This window comes from Sander lucioperca, chromosome 21 (genome assembly GCF_008315115.2).
Source record: "Sander lucioperca isolate FBNREF2018 chromosome 21, SLUC_FBN_1.2, whole genome shotgun sequence".
Lineage (NCBI taxonomy): Eukaryota > Metazoa > Chordata > Actinopteri > Perciformes > Percidae > Sander > Sander lucioperca.
In genome coordinates, this window is record NC_050193.1 from 17,612,826 (window position 1) to 17,626,391 (window position 13,566).

General features: G+C 41.6%; 1 protein-coding gene across 2 annotated transcripts; it reads left to right on the plus strand.

The window, feature by feature from the left end:
* Positions 1–351: 351 nt before the first annotated feature.
* On the plus strand, positions 352–11,793 carry rad23aa (RAD23 homolog A, nucleotide excision repair protein a). 2 transcript variants are annotated; one of them, XM_031318739.2, is made up of 10 exons: positions 352–614; positions 1,513–1,674; positions 2,115–2,317; positions 3,822–3,859; positions 4,851–4,978; positions 5,990–6,077; positions 7,071–7,201; positions 7,854–8,039; positions 8,158–8,165; positions 9,070–9,236. In XM_031318739.2, the coding sequence occupies exons 1-10, from the start codon at positions 549–551 to the stop codon at positions 9,074–9,076; spliced, it is 1,017 nt and encodes a 338-aa protein (XP_031174599.1). In that variant the 5' UTR covers positions 352–548; the 3' UTR covers positions 9,077–9,236. The 2 variants fall into 2 exon arrangements, with proteins under 2 accessions (XP_031174599.1, XP_031174598.1); XM_031318738.2 differs by lacking the exons at positions 8,158–8,165; positions 9,070–9,236 and adding an exon at positions 10,720–11,793 and having other exon boundaries at positions 354–614; positions 7,854–8,015.
* The last annotated feature ends 1,773 nt before the right edge of the window (positions 11,794–13,566 follow it).

Genomic DNA, 13,566 nt, shown 5'->3' on the forward strand with positions numbered 1-13,566 from the left:
GACCCAATTTGAGATATTTGAAATTCACATTTCAGACAGTTGATTAAACTAAATTGTAAATTCATTGTATTAGGCTATATAATACAAAATAATTTATAAATTAAGTCAACATTAAAATTCTGTACTAAGAACTTGATTATTATTGATTATATAGACATTTTTAAACGAATTGCAGCTTGCCTAAATAGAATAATAGGCTATTTAATATATATTTGTCAAAATCAATCTAATAAATTATAAATATCATGAAAATCTTGCATTTATTTGGAGATATTCAAAATACAAAATAAAGTAAAATCTTTCAAACGTTAAAACGACCATAGTCGCGTCGTACAGCACGAGATCTCGTATCTTCCAGCGGAGCTTTTCTCGCCGCACCACCAACTTGTCACCAAAGATGGCGATTTGCTGAGTGCTCATGGATACACACATTTTTCAGCTTGTCGTTATCTTACCAGAAACACCAACTTTAAAAACAAATTAACTACTTAGCGAGCAACTATTTCTCCGTTTGAAGCACATCTGACACAACGTCAGCCACCGCCACCATGCAGATCACGCTTAAAACACTGCAACAGCAGACCATTCAGATTGAGATAGACCCCGTACAAACGGTGAGTGGCTATTAGCTAACTTTAGCTAACAGTCCCAGCTGTCGGACCTATGTTTTAACTTTACGTGAAGACCAGACAGTTGCATTTTATGTTTACAATGAGATGATACTTCATGTAGTCTCGGCAAAAGGTTGGCCATTAATAGCACGTGTTACGAGTTTGGCAACACACATGAAACGGCTGCTAAACAACGCGAAACCAAACTAGCAAGCGTTAGCCAGTTAGCTAGCCGAACAGCCCGTTAACAAAGCCATCGCGACGCGACTGCTAACGAATTTATAATCGTTTCAAGTTTGTGTCGTGGTTCCTTTGCTGCTGCTGCTCTTCAGTAATATCTGATGTCATCTAGTATGTAATGCTGTAACTTCTGTAATGAGCCCAAGCTTCACACTACGATACGAGTGCCATTGCTAATGCTAACGCTTATGACACTGCTAATTACGATTAGCCTCATTGGTAGCGGACTGTGAAGCTGGCTAAGTTTGTTAGCATGTTCACATCTTTGACGTGTAGCTAGCAAGGCCAACTTTGAGTTAACATTATGTTGTGTTATTGGCATTAGGTCACTCAAAGTGTAGCTATATCATTCAGATATTTAACTTTAATCTTATTTTGGGGTGGCAGTGGCTCAGTCCGTAGGGAGTTGGGTTGGGAACCGGAGGGTCGCTGGTTCAAGTCCCCGTACGGACTTGGACGGAGTGTGGACTGGTAGCTGGAGAGATGCCAGTTCACCTCCTGGGCACTGCCAAGGTGCTCATGAGCAAGTCATAGACACCCCCCCCCCCCCAGCTCGGGGCGCCTGTCCAGCAGTCGCAGTAGAAATAAAAGCATTAGGAAACCATTAGAAAGTACTTGTACATCGATGGTTATTGATTTTGATGAATCTCTTCTATACCAGGTGAAGGCCTTGAAAGAGAAGATAGAAGCAGAAAGAGGAAAAGACAACTTTCCTGTATCTGGGCAGAAGCTGATATACGCCGGAAAAATCCTGCAAGATGACACACCTATTAAGGACTACAACATTGATGAAAAGAATTTTGTTGTAGTGATGGTTTCCAAGGTAAGATCTGAATTGATTGTAATACTCAGATGACATTGAGTTTTTAAAGTGTGGGGGTGTTTCAACTTTTCTGAGCTAATCTATGGTCGGCAGTTAGGTAATTTATATTATATATATACTTTCTGTTGGAGTGTAATGTCAGACATTTTTACTATTAAGTTGCCAGTCTTAACAGGGTTCAGGCTTGAAGGGACACAGCTATGGCGACGACAGTTAAGTTTAGGCACCAAAACGACTAGTTAAGTTTAAGAAAAAGATCTTGGTTTGGACTGAAACACTCCCGAGGAACGAACACGAGTTTCCTGGGTGAAAGTATTAAAATTATGTTATATTTTAGTAGATTTTGCGAAAGTTTGCGTAATTTTGCGTAACTTCCGGCCGTAGCTGTATCACTTCTAGCCACAGCCGTCTAACAGCACCTTCTTCTGAACTGGCTAAAGGCTAAATCCGCAGCTGCCGCCTCACCCCCGGCCTCAGACGCCCCCAAGCCCCCTGTACAGGACTCGGGCTCCACGTCAACAGCTGTCCAAGCCACAATCCCAGCATCAGCCCCAGTCCCAACCCCAGCAGCTGTCCCCATTCCCTCCGAGGAGGCCAAAGAGGAGCCAAGTGCTGCAGCCACAGAACCACAACAGCCAGCCAGGTAGAACCTGTCTATTACACAACTTACCATTTTCTTTTGTTTGATCAGAGCATGGCATTGTGGATCTGACACATGCCTTTGGTGTGGGAGACCCGGGTTTGATTCCCACTGCGATACATCAACCAATGTGTCCCTGAGCAAGACACTTAACCCCTAGTTGTTCCAGAAGCGTGTTACCTCTGACATATGTAACAATTGGAAGTCGCTTTGGATAAAAGCATCAGCTAAATAACTATGGAACATGGGTTATTCAGTGTTTAGGATTCTAAGTTTAAGACAATTCTGACATCCATTTCTTAAATATAACACACACACACACACACACACAAAAGCGCTGTTGGAACGAATACTGAAAGTAGAATATAATTCGAATAGTAAAAAAAATCAATACTATTTGAATGCTGAAATCACTATTCGAATGTGACTTTTTTTATAAATATGTTGGCTAACGTTAGCTAATCTCCCTCTTCTCGCCTTAGCCTACCCACGTGTCACTCATGTCACGTCTTATGAACAATAAGTTAGCGGGAGTGAGAAACACAAGGCATTGTGAGCTCTAAGCTAACGTTACGTACAGAGTAACATTAGTACAACATCACGGAGCCAGGGGAGAGTGAGGGTCTGCGGCTGGAAATCGGAAGGACGGGAAATAGTTTTAACGTGACTTTAAAATCGACATCCACCGAGCCAAAGTGCTTATGTTAACATAAGTTAGCTCATTCTTGTTTCCTAACTGCGTTGCGAGTTATAGTAACGTTAGCTTAGCTGGGAGCTTCATGGAAACAGCTTAAGTTTATGTTAGCTACCCTACAGCTGTCAGAGTAGCTTCGACTTCATATATTACCTTCTAATAGCGGTATTCTCAGTAACGTGACAATCTGCAAGAAACAGGTTGCTTATAAATCACTAAAATAGTAGTGACAGCACCGTTTGGCTTAGTTATCAATGCCGTTCATTAGCATCATAGCTAACACTATTGTTACTTAGTTTATGACAAATCGTTTCAGCTGTGCTGTCACTGTGCTACAACGTTAGCCTTTACAACATAGCCGCTTCACTACACTTAGATAATGTTTGATTACAGAGTTCTCTGTTGACTTGTGTTTGTAGCTGTGTGCTCGTGGTGGAAAATGAATGTAAACAAAGTTGCGTGCAATGCGCCGTGACGTAGTTCCTCTTCAAGGCCAGGCTAATGTTAGAAGTCCCTCCAGTGGACAGAATATGTAACAACAACCACATGCTTATGGTGGCGTTGACAATGCATAAGCCTGAGTAGTGTAGTAAGTATTAATAACAGGCTGCATTTGAGCATTAAATATTCAAATATTATTCATATATATATATATATATATATATATATATAAAAAAGTAGCAGCATATTTATTTAATGGAAAGGATGCTTATATCTAAATTCAGTTGTCAACAGGGTCTAGTGCTTTACTCATCACCTGGGAATCACAGAAGTGTTGTCTGATTTTTTTTCCTCTCCACCTTTGTTTTCTAGCTCCAGCAGCGGGGGTTTGGATGCCTCCTCAGCGCTGGGTAGGTAACAAATGAATCTGCCAGATGTGCACACTGTGCAGTAGTTGCTATAAGTGCACAATTTCAGACAGTGTTATAAATGGGTTAAAATCACAGCAGTACATTTCTTGTGTAAAACTTGGGTTGTGTTTTGCTGTGCCTGAAATAGTTACTGCTGTGAGTCAGGGACTTTACAGTCAGCAGTGCAATGCATACTTTTTCTATATTTAGGCTGTGACAAAAGTACAACATCCCTTATTGTGGCGCTACAGAGGGCAATGGAGATTCCCGTTTGGTCCATGCATAGATTATGATCATACTAGATACATAGAGAATCTAAAAGAGTAGAAGTCATGATGCTATTGAAGCCCATTGTGTTTGTTGTTATAAACTGTATGTATAATTTTAAAGATTCACCTTTGCATAGAAAGACTCATTCCTCAGTGGTGACTTAAAGCTTAGGTCTATTTCTATAGTTATGTTAACCCTGGAAATGTCTAGCATGGGATATATATATGTATGTATGTATCCCCTGGTAGCAGCTTGCTTCTTCATAAAGGAGCTCAGGTGTAGTCAGGTCCACAACAGTTACAGTGACTTATAGTCTCTACGCGCCGTCACAGCAAAAAGATGCATCAAAATGTTAAATCACAACTGCTGATACAGCATATTCTCTCTCCAGTGACTACAGCTGCCGTCCTCCACAAAGGAGCAAGTTACGGTGGTTAGTCGCTGCGGACAAAAGTGTCAAATGAATAAATGTAAATATACAGGACAAACCTTTTAGGGAAAAAAAGGACTTATTTTTGGTGGAGTATTTCTTTTAAGATTTGTAATGTTTCAAATGTATTGACTAAGTGCTATATTTAGGAAAATAACATTTCTGATGGGAGGTATGATTATAAAAGCAATTTTCTGTTTATGTCAGTGTTGATTGTCATGCACGGAGATGTATCTGTGCAAATATACTAAGTGTGTGTGTGTGTGTGTGTGTGTGTGTGTGTGTGTTCAGTGACTGGTGCAGAGTACGAGGCCATGCTCACAGAGATCATGTCTATGGGCTACGAAAGGGAGAGAGTGGTGGCTGCGCTACGTGCCAGTTTCAACAACCCCCACAGAGCTGTGGAGTACCTTCTCACTGTGAGTCTCGCACACAGACAAATGATAACATTTTTACGTCTGAAAAGCACCACTGGTTTAACATTGAATTCAATTCTTTCTCAAAACTGTTTTTCCTAGTTATTTTATACAAATGTAGTTGAACTTCTTTGTGCGGCCGTTGTGCCTACTGACCACCATGTCAGTCTATTCTGGTAATCCACGTGTCATTTCCTACATAGAACTAACCTAAAATGTACTAGACATAGGCTAAGCTGTGCTCTCTCCAGCATCCTCTCTCACATTTCATCTCACATCTCTCAGAGCTCTCCCCGACCAGCAGCTGCCCCTACTCGGCTTTGTTGGGTCGCTGCTTTTACACACAGCGGAGAAGTCACATTTTGGGAAGAGGATGGCTAACTAGGCTGAACATGATGTTAATCAGCGTGAGCCACTCTGCTTCTTGATTTAGTTTTAGTGTAATCTATCATGGTGACACACGCTTCATGAACATGAGCACACTCTGTTCCTCCCTCTTAATAAAGCTTTGCTCTGTGCACTGTGAGATGAATTAATATCATACTGAGATTTGTTTTGGTCTAACCTCATTAATATAAATGGGGTGGACAAAATATGATATACCGTTTTCATAACGCAAGACACTTTTTGAATTGTATTGCACCACAAAACAATTAGCCTCTTAACGATTATCCCCATACAAATTAATCAACTGCTCCTCAAAACAGTTATAACAAAACTGAACATTAAAACCCTCCACAAAGGGTTGTTGTATTAGCTTACCTTAGTTTTGGCTAGTTGCCTCTACAGTAATAAACTGGCCACTGAGTGTATGTTATTTTAAGGATACTGCAGTTGTCCATTATGATGAACAGTGCAGGGTTAAATTAAGTGTATTGAGTTGTAATTTCCAACTAATATAAACCAAATTATCAGGTGCCAACTAACGTCCACTGCCCTCGCACTATTTTGATCCCTCCATGTTCTTTGGCGTATGTGTGTGTGTGATGGACAGTTGTATTGTTGTGTTTTCAGGGTATTCCCAGCAGCCCAGTCCAGGAGAGTAATCCCCCAGCGCAGGCCCCCGCGTCTGGACCCACAGAAGCCCCACCTCTATCAGAGGGTGAGGCACACGCTCAACTCAGTCCAAAAATACATCCAGTCGACATTTGTGTCTGTCCCTCCCTACTGTTAAAAAAATCAAAAACAAAATCCCAGTACTGATGGGGTATTGATCAGTGGGTTTTTAGAAACTGCCTCCCATATCTTTAATATGTGAATAGGAAAGACCACAAAAGTATAGGATTGTATTGTATTGGCCCAAACTAGTTTCCATGCATCAAATTCTTTAGGAGACTAGGATAGTCCTGGAAACATTTACTGTACAGATGACTACAATTAATAAATGTTATAGCCCCAGTGGCAGGGAATGACTCATCATATGACTCATTAGTCACAGAATGTTTCTCTACTGTGACTTTGTGGACTTTTGTTAGGTTCAGGTTTGGTGGCAACTCTCTGTTCCTTCATGTGAAGACTTGTCTCTGAGTGGATAAAGGCATTTTGTTTGATGGGTCTAGCGCGTCAACGATTAGTCGATTGAGTTGATCGAGACCGTATCAGTATTGATATCAATTCATTGTTTAAGTGATTTTTCGAGCAAAGATGCCAAACATTTGAGCTCGATGGTGTTTTAAGCCCCCAACGTCTCCTTCCAGGCAGCGCTGCGACCGTCGACTTCAAGACACCTAACCCTAACCATAACCATAACCATTGCCTAATCCTAGTGCCTTCCAGGCAGCGCTGCCTGGAAGGAGACATTAAGGGCTTAAAACACTGATAAACATTTGATTGTTCTAAAATGAAAGAATTTGCAACTTCTCTTTGTCTTTATTATTGTAAATTGAATATTTGGGGTTTTTGGATTGTTGGTCAGAGAAAACACTTCTCAGCTCGGCCAGGAATCTGGACTTGAACGTGAAATAGTAGAAAATTAGTTTTTGCAAAATGATGAAGACACGTAGGCAATCGAAGGTATTGATGCATCTCTGTTGTCCTGCATGTAATGGATTTAGTTTGCTCTCTTGCTAATGGTTATTCTTTTTACATCCATTAGGAGAGAACCCACTTGCATTCCTGCGGACCCAGCCCCAGTTTTTGCACATGAGACAGGCCATCCAGCAGAACCCTGCTCTGCTACCAGCTCTTCTCCAACAACTAGGCAGAGAGAATCCTCAACTTCTACAGGTAACGCAGTCGATGGCCACACACAGAGCTATTCACAGGCAGGCACACAAGCAAGCCGGCCTGCATTTCAATTTAGTTTTGTTTGCAAATTCACATCTTTAGTCACAATGCAGTCTGCATGGAGTTTTGCTCGGGCGCGTAGGTGTGAGGCACTCAAGAGGGTAAAGTTTAAAAAGCCTTTAATATATTCTTGGCTAAATCAGTAAAACATGACGTGTTTGGAGTTAGAGGTAGAGTCACATGGCCGACAAAGCAGTGAATCCTATCAATCAAACCATTCCAAAATCAAGCTACTTTTGGTCCTTATATTGTGTTTGATTATTGATGTGATCACTGCTTTGTCTGCCATGTGACTCTACCTGTTCACACTAATCATGGGACACTTTCTACCATGTGATCACTGGCCAATGAGCTATAAGATACAGCTCAAAGACAAACATTTTATACTTGCCCTGATGAAGGCCTAAATGGCCGAAACGCATTGTCATGTTTTAATGATTTAGCCCAGAATATATTTAAGGCTTTTTAAACTTCACCCCTCTTGAGTGCCTCAGTTCACTCAAACCCTTCATTTGACGGATCTCAGCCTATGTATACATGTCAGGTGACAACTATTGGCTCTTAACGTCTCATCTGTTCTCTCTTCTCCCAGCAAATCAGTCAGCATCAGGAGCTGTTCATCCAGATGTTGAATGAGCCAGTGGGAGAGGGGGGAGAGGCGCCAGAAGTTGGAGAGCTGGGGGCAGCAGGGGAGGAGGGCGCACCTGTCAACTATATCCAGGTTACACCTCAGGAGAAGGAAGCCATCGAAAGGGTGAATATTGAAAATGTGTTTCTATGCCTCTGTACCGGAGGTGTTATGTTTTTGGGTTTGTCCGTCTGTTGTCCTTCCCATTCTTGTGAATGTATTATGTCAGGAACACCTGCAGGGAACTTCTTCAAATTTGGCACATATGTCCACTTGTGGCGTTTTTCCAGTTAGTACCGCCTCAGCGTGGCTGGTCTTCATAGCGACGCCGCAGTAAACTGCTGTGACCTAACGCGACACACGCGCACACAACGTCGAAGGTGTGTTGCTGTTGCCACAGCCAGAAGACACATTTTGTTTCAAATGAAGCTGGAGGCAGCAAAAAAAAAAAAAAAAACACAGCTGGCTAAACTGTACTGAGCAAAAAAGAGAAATGTCCTCTTCGTTCTGTGCGCGATTTCCTGCAAGACAGGAATGTTAGTGTTCTGCCATGGCCAGTGAAGAGTCTGGATTTCAATCCCAGCACGTCTGGGACCTGTTGGATCGGAGGGTAAGGGCGAGAACCATGCCCCCCAGAAATGTCCAGGAACTTGCAGGTACCTTGGTGGAAGAGTGGGGTAACATCTCACAACAAGAACTGGCAAACCTGGTGCAGTCCATGAGGAGGAGATGCACTGCAGTCCTTAATGCAGCTGGTGGCCACACCAGATACTGACTGACTTTTGATTTTGACCATCCTTTGTTCAGGGACACATTTTTTCCATTTCTGTTAGTCACATGTCTGTGAAACGTTCAGTTTATTTCTTAGTAGTTGAATTTTTTTTATGTTCAAAGTTTTACGCATGTGGCTGAAAATAAAAGCAGTTGAAAGTGAGGACATTTCTTTTTTTTGCTGAGTATATTTAAAAAAGGTGGGTTTGTTCAGGACACCCTCCTCTGTCGCTTTCATGTCACCTTTTGATATCTCCTCAGCTCGCTTGGAACCTCGACTGAGGTGGTACTAAAAAAAGTACCTGTTAGGTACCAGGTACTTTTGTTCGTAATGGAAAACCAAAAAAGGCGAGTAGAGGAGAGTCGAGCAGGTACCATGTAATGGAAAAACGCCATTGGACTCAAGGATGAAGTGACAAAAGTTCCAGTTCACTGTGGCATCACAAAACGCATTTTTGGCCATAACTCAAGAATTCCTACACTAATGTATGACATTTCAAACAAATGTCTAATAGGATAAAGTGAAGACATTTTCTATCCAAAAGGTCAACTTCACTGTGACATCATAATGTTCTGCAAAAGCACTTTTCTGGCCGTTATTCGACAGCATAGCTCAGGAACAGAAGGAGAGACATTTGGTCTCTAGCACTGTGGCGTTTGCATAGATTAGAGCTGGGCGATATGGCAAAAAATATGATCACGATAATTTTTTCCATATTGATTAATAGATATTTATCACGATATATAATTTGATAATACTGCCAGGTTGAAGAGTATCCTGATAATGACTGAAGCCTGAAGAAACCAGAGGGTTCATTAGTTAAACTTTAGAATATAGTTTATTAACATAAATAGAATAACGTAACATTGAACTGTGCAAACATGGCTTGGTTTAGAATATATTGTGTGATAAGAGAATATTGAATAACATCTAAATGTAAACATTTAACTTTGCAAACATGCTTTATCTGCCTTAACAGTACAAGTTAGTAATGTAAATACAAATAATGTAAATAAACTAAAAGCTGTAACTACTATCACATTCACTTTTCATATGGGGCAACGGTCGCAAAAGACGACATGATTGATTGTTGTTTTTCAGCCCCGCTAGTGCTGCTAACAGAAGAACCACTAGGATGTTGGACAAAACTTTGGGCAGACTAACGTTAACATGGGCCCGCATTTTCAAACCCTCGCTGTGTTCGCTGGGATGGTACCTTTTCAACTGACAAAAGATTGGTTGCGTTTCCCGTCTTGGTCGACACCGACCGACGGCATATTTTGCAGACCGTGTTCATCTGCGCTTTTGAGATAACCAAACCACTTCCATATAATTGACGTCCTGTTACCTTTTTTGTCAACAATTTCCTCAGCTTTGGATGATGATGCAAGTTCACTTTCACTGTCGCTTTCGTGCCCATGCCCCTCGGTTCCACTCATTTCTTCACCGCCGGTAGCTCAAACAACGCTCCGAGTAGGAAATGGGCGTGTACTTGACGGGCAAGCCAAAAACTACTTCTTCTATTGACATTTTTTGGCGGTTGGCAAACAACTTTTGGTGCGCAATACCGCCACCTTCTGAAATGGAATGGTGTTTATTTCTGCTGTGTGATAGGCTGTTAGATCTATCCAAATCGAGTAAAATATGTCCAAGTTAATGATCGTTATCGACCGGAATTTTATTGCGATCCCATATCGAGATCGTTTTATCGCCCAGCCCTAGCATAGATCTTCTGTCCTGCCGAGTTGAAGATGTGTGTGTGAAGCATCCATGTTTCGACAAAAAAAAAAAAAAAAATACACTTAATACCTTTTTTTTATTAAATTACTTCAAAGTCTTCACTACATATATTATGAGTCTGGAGAGACATGGACGTAAACTGCAACAACTGCGCTGGTTGGCGGAGGCATACAACCGGTAATCCAAGGCAGTAATTGTAGTTTTGTTGTTTTAGTTTGTACATTGTTAGATTAGAAACAGAAAAAGTTGCAGGTGCTGTTGTTCTTAAAGCCTTTGTTCCTATCTCCCTACTCTTTCCTTACCTGTATCTTTCAACAGTTGAAAGCACTGGGCTTCCCCGAGGCTCTGGTGATCCAGGCCTACTTTGCCTGCGAGAAGAATGAGAACCTGGCGGCCAACTTTCTCCTCAACCAGGGACTGGAAGATGACTGAGCAGCGCTGCCTTCCTGCTCCTCCCAGCCACCCACCCACCCTCCCAACCTTCCCCTCTTCAGCTCAGCATAAAAAGACTGCACCCCCAATTTTACTGTACAGCTACCAACCTCAGCTCAACCCAACTGGAGAGGAGAGGGCAGAGCCAGCAGGGGGAGGGGGGTGCGGGTTGGGGTGGGAAGGGATGATGGGGTGTGTTAGGTAATGGTGGGGTTACACACTTAAAAGTACACAAAGTGGAGGTTGTGTGCAGGAAGGTCAGACTCAAGATTATTGGAAGTTGGGGTGCAAAGGTGTGGCGGAATGATAAAATCCACGTGAATTCCAATGGAATGTGTTGGGTTTGTCTAAGGGAGATCTATAATTTGATTTTAGACGCGCTTTGGGACATTAGGGAGGGGGGGGTGGGGGGTTGCGATGTGTGTGTGTGTGTGTGTGTGTGCGCGCGTGTGTGTGTACGTGTCTGCAGATGGGTGCGATACAGTTAAGCTGAAAAAAAAGTAATCAATTTGCATTCTCTTAAGTTTGTTAATGCTGTAGCTGGATTGTATGGAAGCACATTCTCCTCACTGCACTTCGACAACATTATCAGTGTGTGTAACTGCTTGTATGTACCTCTGTAAGCCTCGTACGTACGTCCAAGAATGATATTGGCAGAGATAGACTGGACCGTGCTGCCCTTTGTATGTGTCTGACATGTTGTTGCTGGGGTCTATCAGTCTGTTTGGGGGCGGGGGGGGAAGGAATGGGAACTAAACTGACAAAATAAGTATCTGGTTTGGTATTCTGTTCACTTTGTACCACTCATCTGTCCTTCCGTGGTGGCTGCACAGATCGCAGCCAGTCAGTCCAACTGCTGTGCCTGCCTGTTTGGGTTACTCAAATGTGGAACTATTTTTGTCTATGCTAATAGCTTTTGGTACCTATTAACACTACCCATATAAAGCTTCTGTGCAACTTAACATTAGATTCTCCAAGATTCTGATAATGTATTTTTTTAACTTTCTTTAGCTATTATGATTTAAAAATGCAACATTAGAGGGAGAAACCCGAGCAGACGCCGGGTCACTAAGTGTCAATTTTTAGTTTATAGATTTCAACTGATTCACACATAGAAAATGTCTTCCCCGGTTTACCAACAGAGGGACATTTTTATCAAGATGGCCCATGCTCAACTGTTATTTAGTTTGCCAAGATTTGACCTACAAGGCATTTCACAAGTTAACCAAAATGATTAAATACCCACACTCCTTTAACTTCTTATTTGCTATATGCAAATGTATTGCAGATAAATCTGTGTGTACTGCTTGGTGAGCTCTAAACCAGCTGCATGAGGTTAACGGACCACGCAACAACTTATTCTCTCTTCAACTCCTAACGGGTCACAAATGATGCGTTAAGAAGAAACCACTTCATACAGGTTTTTTTTTTTTCCTTTTAACAGCTTTCAGACATTGAAAACACTTCAGGGAATGAACTGGGAACCAGATTATCTACAATTACTTTTAGAGTAAACATACTGTACCTTATCTTCCCAACCTGGCGAAATTGTCAGATAAACAATTCAATTTGATTAAATCAGTACTAATAAAGCTTAGAATAAATTCTGAATGAAAGAAAATGACACTAAAAGTAACTAGTTCCCCGTTGTCTAAGTCGACTGGCACAGGCCTCCCCTGGGATCGGATTGGCCACTCCTAGTGGTCAGAAGGTGATGGGTAGTTGGTTTATTAGTAGCATCGGGTACAGACCCATGGGCCTCTTCATGAAGTGACGAGAAAATCAATCAAAAGACTAAAAAGAGACGCAAAGATTACTTGCAGATGCAGAACGACTTGAGAAAGATTGACTACACACAATGACTTCAAAGACGCAAAACTGCTTCAACCACACGCAGAATTACTTCAAAGAGACGCAAAACAACTTAGAGGCACAGAACGACTTTATAGACTCGAAACAACTTCAAAGAGGCGCAGAATGACTTCAGACACTTAAAACGACTTTTACAAGACGCAGAATGACTTCAGACGCGAAACGCCAAGATGCAAAATGATCACGAAGATGCAAATGCATTGGTAGTCATCTTGTGTCTCTTTCAGTCTGTCCAGGGGCCGACAGATATATTAATATAGTTCATTTAAGAATATTTAAAGTTGTTTATTTGGCATTCATTTAATACAGTGAATTAACAATGTACAATTAATTATTGCCAAGAACCAAGCTTTTAACGCAAGGCTTAAATCTGTACTCATTTTACAAATGTGCATTCAAATTCCTCTATTCTTTCTGAACCAGCCCCTGACGTAAAGACCTGCGTTTATCTTGAATTTAAATAGACAACAAATACACTGGAACACATACTGTACATACATAAAGGCTCCATTATGCATACATTGAGGCTCAACTACACACAAAACGGCCAATGAGAAGACGTTCAGTGAGGAGCAGATCTAATCTACCATCACCATCTCACTGATGTGCAGATGGGCTGATTCTCCACTGTAGCTTACTGTATTATGAAGCTTATAATTGCAAAGGTTCTCATCTTAATGTGGGTCCATGAACAGACAAAAATTGTTAGAGAAAAAAACAAATGTCTCCAGTCTCATTCTGTATGTGTGCAGGCAGTTTTTACTGTCCTACAGCATCAACATGATCGTAGACTATGCTGCGCTACATTAAATATCAGCAGTCTTTCAGACCTTTGACTCCTTGTGTTGCACATTCAGACTT